This window comes from Drosophila virilis, chromosome 5, assembly GCF_030788295.1.
Source record: "Drosophila virilis strain 15010-1051.87 chromosome 5, Dvir_AGI_RSII-ME, whole genome shotgun sequence".
NCBI lineage: Eukaryota > Metazoa > Arthropoda > Insecta > Diptera > Drosophilidae > Drosophila > Drosophila virilis.
In genome coordinates, this window is record NC_091547.1 from 3,041,762 (window position 1) to 3,049,010 (window position 7,249).

The following is a 7,249-nucleotide window of genomic DNA, read 5'->3' on the forward strand; positions in this document are numbered from 1 at the left end:
GTCGCTTGCTAAACGGAACGTTTCTGTAAAAGAATTGACAAAAATTTCGTGCAACTAACAAAAAAGAAGTTTATGTAAAATGATATTATTGCAAAGGATGTTTGTTAAATATAGGCACTTTTATGCATAAATTTACAAATATAATTTCAAGTAGCTCTCATTTACGAGTGACCACTGTACATTTGTCTTTTGCCAGACTGAGAGCCCTGACGGTGGCATTTATCACACGATCTTAACCGCCCCACAATTCAGTTTATTATACCAACCGACGCCAACGTTAAAAACCGTATATATATATATATATAAATATATATATACATACGATCTAAACGACAGGCCAATAAATCACTCACAATCATAACTTAACAATAGCGTTAGCTTAAATTTATTATTATTATTCTAGTCACTTATATTTCGGTATTCTTTTCAGCATTGACCTCCTCTTCGTGCTGCACAATTTGCATTTCGACTTCTTTGACCTCCTCATCGAATATCTTAAGATCCTTAACGTAATACCAAACGCCAAAATCGAAGATAGCGCCCAGGCTTATAAAAACAGCTGCCGTAAAGTTGAGCGTATATCTGAATCAAAGTGAAAGAATTATTAATTGGATATTGTTAGATCGAATATAGACTTACCTCATGGACTCGGGATCGTAGAGCCAACAGTTGCCCTTGTTGGTGCAGGTCTTGCCCCACACCAGGCACATGCGATCGAAGATCCAGCCAAAGAATATGGGTCCCGGTATAAAGGCGAACATCGAGCACAACATCATGCCAAAGCCCATCGCAGCTGTTTTGTCCTTCTCCGGCACACAGCGCACAGAGACCAGAAAATTGGATGCTCTGCCCGCGGCGCCAATAAACTTAAGGAAACACATGACCGACAGGAAGGCGACAAATTGCGTCCAGCAGTTGACAGGACAAGCACCCGGCGTGGCCTGGCCGGCGGCTAGTTGCTGCGAGAGTCAAGAATAATATTTTAAGGATTAAAAACCTCTCACTGATCCTGCCAAGTGACTGATTGATTGATTGACTGAGTCACTGATTGACAATAAAACGCAGAGCGATCACGTAGAGACAAGAAGTGGACTTGTAATCCTCAATAGATAGGAAATCTAATCTAAATCTGTAAATCTCTTTCTGACGGATTAATTCATTGATTGACTGAATCACCGATTGACGGTCAACACTGGATTCTACTGGTTACTAAATGGAAAAGTCTATATGAAAGTTACCTCCAAATACGTCGTTGAGGCTGAGTTCTCCAGCGATCTTCCAGCTAGATCCCAGGTGCTGTTGTCATAGGCCAAATCACGTGCGGTAAGCCTTTTGAAGGAGCTATTTCTGGCACCTGGTATACAGGAGCAGTCATAGAAGATCTAAAAGGGAATCAGAGCAAGCGATTAATGCTACTTCCATGTACAGATTACTTGTCCAACTGCGACCCACCTTTTTGCCATTGGAGCGCACGTGCTCCATTTTGCAGCCCGCATGGCAGGCGGATATATAGGTCATATTATTCTCCCCGCATACCGGGGAGTAGCGCACATAGTCGCAGGCGCAGGCCGAGTTGCACGTGGCTGTGTCATTTACAGCGCTATTGTGAATATTCACAATAACGGAGCGCTCGTTGTCCGGACAACCAATAAAGGCGTATGTGACGACGCCGGCCACAACCAACACGGCACAGATCACATTCCAGGCGGCCATATACCGAGCACGTGGCTTATATTTGGAGATGATAAATCCGGAGAGCAGGACTCCAATTGCGGAAAATGCCAGAGCCACGGTGCCCGTGACCATGCTGGAGGTGGCCGCCGATTGTTTGTACTGCACCTCAATGTACTTGGGCGTGAATATCCAGAAGGGCGTATAGCCTATCAGATAGAAGATGTTCGACAGCGTGTTGCACATGTAGGTCTTGTTTGTGGTCAGGCGCCTGAAGGTGACCAGCATGTCCTTAAAGGAGGCCTTGGGCTCGGCTGTCGATTGCGGCTCCAGCTCCACGGTGAGTTTCTCCTTCTCGGCGCTCTCCTTCTGCCGCAGCGATAGTCGTTCGCGGCGACGTTTTTCCTCCACCAAGCGTCTGGCTGCGGCACGGGGCAGCTCTTTGGGAAACATCGATAAGAAGATGCCCGAGCAAGATAACAGACCGCCCATGACTAACCAGCCCAGCCACCAGGCGCCCAGCCAGCGTGGATCCTTGTTGTTGATAACCGGATGCAGCTGCGGCGCAATATACAAGCGCAGACAAAAGGAGGCCAAAGCATAGCCAATGGCAGGGCCCAGCATTCGCAAAAAGTACGAGAGACCTGAAGCAGAGACAGGGTGAGTGTTATTCATATAATATTGCTCTGTTCAGTTAATCAAAAAGAGTATATTGCGATTTGTTTGCGTGTCTGTTTTGTCTGAATTCAAAAGGCAAGGTTTTGCTTGCATCCAAAGTTTTTGTTTTCTGAGAACCTTAGATAGTTTTAAAATCTAAAGGATTTAAGTATTCTAGATACAAATTTAAAAGATTATCAAACATCTGCAGACCTTAAAGTTTTTTGAATTCCTTTCAATTTAAATGTGGTTTTTTCTGCTTGCATCAAAATGTTTTCGTTTTCTTAGAACATTAGATAGTTTTGGAATTAAAAGGATTTAATTATTCCAGACAAATTGAAAAGAGTATTGACTTTAGATACTTTGTAGACTCGCAGACTTTATAGGCTGACATTAGAAGGATGCTTTCTTGCCTGCATCAAAATGTTTTCGTTTTCTTAGAACCTTAGATCGTTTCGAAGGCTTATCAACCTTGCTGAATCATTTGTCTAATCAAGCGTTTATAAACGGAAGCGATAGTTGCAGCAATTAAGGAGTAAGTGTGTTATCTGGCACATGTAGCGTGGCGCCCCGGGTTTTTATTGGAGTCGTAAAACCATAAGAGACGCGATCTTGTGCGCATTTCGTACGTGAAACTTACTTAGCAAGGCCGGAGTCTTGGATTTCTTTGTATTATCATCCATATAGGAGACGCCGAGTGTATAGTATAGGGAGCCGCCAATGCCAGATATGAACTGGGCGACGAAGAGCAGCACCTGTGGTGCAAAATTACCCTCGCCCACCTCGCATTCGGCGCCGCCGCCGGTGAGGCGGCAAAGGGTCTTCGCGCGCTGCTCCTCGATTGCCTCCAGGGTGGCGTTTTCGTCGGGCTGGGCGCCAAACTCCTTGGTCAGAGCCAAGGCATCCTCACCGGGCCCATAGAGGAAATGCGGCGAGGTGGTCATTAAACAGAATACGACAATAGTTAGTAGGCCTGTTGGCAGAAAGAAAAAGATGAATAAGAGAAGCTACTTTAGATTTCCGCTCATTCACTCACCAAATCCTATCCAGCGCGGCCGATGACCCTTGCCGGCGTAGTAGGCCAAAACGGCAGAGACGAGGGTCTGGCTAATGTCATTGCCCACAGAAATGATGCCCGTGTTTTTCGAGGGTATCTTAAAGCGTTTCTCGATGGTAGTTATGGTGCCATTGAAATAGGCATAGGTCATGGAGAAGATGCAGCCCACAATGCCATAGAGCAGAACGTAGGCCGTTTGATTGGCAAAGCTGCAGGACGGAGAACAATTAGGGGTCAGATAAAAGGAATATCAATTATTCCACTCACCGCTGAAAGAATGCGCCGCGAAAGAGCCAAAATCCGCACGTGACATTCTTCTCCAGCGGCATATCGTTTAGAAGCTTGTTTATCTCCTCGGTCATGAGGCGATCCTGTTCGGATTTCTCCTTCTTTAACTTGGCCTTAATGCGGGCCTGGGCACTCTTGTCCGCCTCGTCGCCATGTACGTTGCCATTGTTCAGCAATTTGGCAGCGGCATCTATGTGTCGCTCCTCCTCCTCCAGCTGCTCCAGCTGCTCCTGCTCAATGCTGGACACACGGGGCGAAGGCGCCTCGACGTCCTGCGTCGACTGTGGCTCCAGCTCCGCAATGCGCTCCTCGCTCTGCACCATCTTTTTGATTTTGATTAGATGCTCTGGATGCTATTTCACGGATGTTTCAGCAGCACATCGGACTCTTCCGGCAGAGACAAACACACACGACAATAGTTCTTAATTTTCAGCTCTATCACGAGCAATTAGCTGGGGTTCGGTTGGGCTTGTTTTTTAGTGGCTGGGATCGAAGTGTTGCTGGAGAACAACCGCACGCGTCACCATTTGCGGATCGAGTGGCATGTTGTGCCCAAATTACGCGTGATCTTAACTGAATACGAAAACCTGGACACGCCTCAGTCTATCCACTTGTCTATCCGAATGATGTACACACTGTTGGCTCTTTTCTTTTCTCGTTGTTGTTGTTATTGTAGTTGTTGTTGTTGTTGTTGCTGTCGCTTCTGTCTATCAAGATCTGTGTGCGTTGTCCGCTGTCGTTGTTGAAAGATTATCTTTAATGGGTTATCACCTGGCTCTAATCTTTAATATTTGAGAGGCGAAACCGAGTGTATTTTCCCAAACAACAACAAATTGCAAATTTTTATCATTCATTGCTTCTGTTAAATACCGCAAAATTTATTGTTTTTCATTTTCCTTTCGTCTGGCTTGCCTTTTTCCTCAAACAATATAAAATATTAAAATAGCTGCGTGTGATAAGAGATATCTGTGTGCATTTACATAAACCGTATAAATATGCTTAGGGCTTATGCACACACACACACACACACGCACAACCAGAGCTGGATTGAGAGAAATTTCTTGATAAGCTTTTCATGCACTATCATTGTTTGGCTTTAGTTTTTGTCTTCGACAGACAATACTTAACCCTTTTGTTCTTGGCAAATTAACATTCGTGATGAAATTAACAAGAACATAATATCCGATCAGTTTTCTATATATATATGCATTGTCCTAGAAGAATATTCTATCATAATTCTTAGAAGTCGTCTTGTGGCACATAACCTCATTTAAACTAAAACTCTTCAAAATAAACGCTTTATCAACTAATTATATAAAGCTGTCTTATTTATATTTCGGATACCGTCAGATCTTTATAGCTATCAAAAAAAATATTTAAAAATTTTCCTCTTTGGTATAAAATACTTTTTTGGCCATTTTAGATATCCTGTGTATAATTATTTTATAATCTAGCTGAAATATTCTTTCTTTATTCGAATTTTTTTCTAGATACTATTATTTAGTAGTTCTTTAGCCGCATGTAATCTGTCTCTCTCTGGCCCTCACTCTCTCTCTTTGTCTTTCTCTCTGTCTATAATTCGCATTCCCATTCTTTTTCTATTATTATTTTGATTTTCAAGAGCTGTGCTCAACGTGTTCTATTATTTAATGCATGTAAATGTGCATACAAATATACATATATATATATGTCAAATTGAGTATATTTGAGTATGTGGGCGAGTAGAGGCGAGTACTCATTTATACTCATACTCGCATGTTCGCTTGTGTTTATTGTCAACGCCACAATTCACTTAGCATATTTAAATTTATGCGCTGCTTATCACTTGAACTTTATCTTGATTATGTTGTGCTTGAATCATAACATGTACTATATAAATAAATATATACTATATATAGATAGTTAGGCGTTAGTTAATTAAGCTTTTAGATTTGGGCATTAACACTTATTAGGCAAACTTTTAGTCAGTCAAATATTTACTGGATCTGTATACCCCAATTATTCAATCATTTTGGCATTTCACTTCTTTGGAATATCCAGAAAAAAACAAAAAAAACAGACTAACTCAGAGACTTAAATCTATATCTTAGCTTGTCGCAAGATACGACGATATCGTAACCGTAACCGTAGCCGTACTAAACTAAGCTAAGCACTGCGTTAAAAATATCTGTAGAATTGTGGAACGCTGCTCTAAGATGAGTAGATGAGTGCCTCGCATCGCATCGCCTCGCCTCGCCTCGCTGGGAATGGAAGCCGCGTCGAGTCTTCAAAGCTAATTCCAATTCAGCGTTGATCTCCGTCTCTGTGTGTGTGTGTGTGTTTGTGTGTGCGTGTGTGTGTGACTGTGTCACTGACATCAATTCCAAGCCAAGATTTCAGTGTGTGCATGTGCCATCCCAGAGCACAATTCTTTATTAGATTTGCCAGGCGTTGCTTGCACTTGGATCAGACAAATTCAAAAGTATAATAAACAAGTAGCAGTGCTCAATGCGGCAGTGCCCGACTAAGAGTTACCCTTTCAATCATTGTCACCTGTACCAAAAAAAAATTGGAAAGGAAAACTGCGTAAGGTATCCAAAAAGTGAAATATTCTGGATCTGTGTATGCTCTGCCAGTCTATAAAACAAATTTTTCTCAAATTTTTACTCATAAAGAGGATTTGGATATCTATTTTTATCGATTTCCTGTAAATAGTAAAAGAAGAAGAAAAAAGTTGATCTGAACAGGCAAAATAGGGAACTATGTTTAAATCTCTCTCTCTTTAAGTCTCTAAGGCTGAATAAGAATATATATACTTTATGGGCTCGGAGATGTTTCCTTCTGTCTGTGACATATATATTCACAAAAGCAATCTACCTTTTTTCACATATTTTCAATGCGCTCACACATTTTCCAGGGTTATCAAGGTGAAACTTTATGCGCTAGTTCTCAGAATTTTACAAGACATTGCAAAGAACAAAGAACAAATCAAATTAAAATACTATCATTCTCAAAAGGGTATCAAAACGTTCGCAGTTTCGTCTGGGAAAGCTATCATTTATCGATACGGAAAGATTGTCTGACAATATTTAAGTACAACCTTGTTACGTTCCATGTACATGAACTGTACTGTTTATAGTATTTTTGTAGTAGACCCAACCCCCTTGACAGCTCTGATTTCGCCTTTAACACCCGCCGTGTGTCTGTGGTTAGGCGTTATCAGGCCTTCTGATTGAATCAACCCCAAAAACCATATCTCTGGCCTGGTATCTGGTGACACCCGATACGAACCCAGTTTGTCTATGCTCGATAGCTAAACTCAGATCCCGCTACAGATCGTAAACGATATGTGATTAGCGCTCTCTCAGCTGCTGAGCTTTTGAAATTGAATTGAAAAGGGACTAATCAGAAATATACGACTGTAAGATACCCTAGAGAACTCTAAATGTCTTCAAGAACATATCTTTTGAATTTCTAATGTTTTTTCAAGTCTTAAATGGGCTGGAAAATCCAGTCGCATACAAAACATAAAAGTATACGACTTTAAAATACCCCTGAATAATTTTTTAAAATTCAATTCAATTTAATATTCGACTG

At 41.7% G+C, this 7,249-nt stretch overlaps 1 protein-coding gene across 1 annotated transcript; it reads right to left on the reverse strand.

Moving 5' to 3' along the window:
* Positions 1 to 69: 69 nt before the first annotated feature.
* Positions 70 to 5,808, reverse strand: Oatp58Dc (Organic anion transporting polypeptide 58Dc). The gene is made up of 8 exons (XM_032436536.2): positions 5,739 to 5,808; positions 3,653 to 4,406; positions 3,365 to 3,594; positions 2,969 to 3,301; positions 1,453 to 2,315; positions 1,239 to 1,382; positions 640 to 959; positions 70 to 582 (listed from the first exon to the last, which is right to left on the reverse strand). Exons 2-8 carry the CDS (start codon positions 3,994 to 3,996, stop codon positions 408 to 410), a joined length of 2,409 nt encoding a protein of 802 aa, XP_032292427.1. The 5' UTR covers positions 3,997 to 4,406; positions 5,739 to 5,808; the 3' UTR covers positions 70 to 407.
* Positions 5,809 to 7,249: the final 1,441 nt, after the last annotated feature.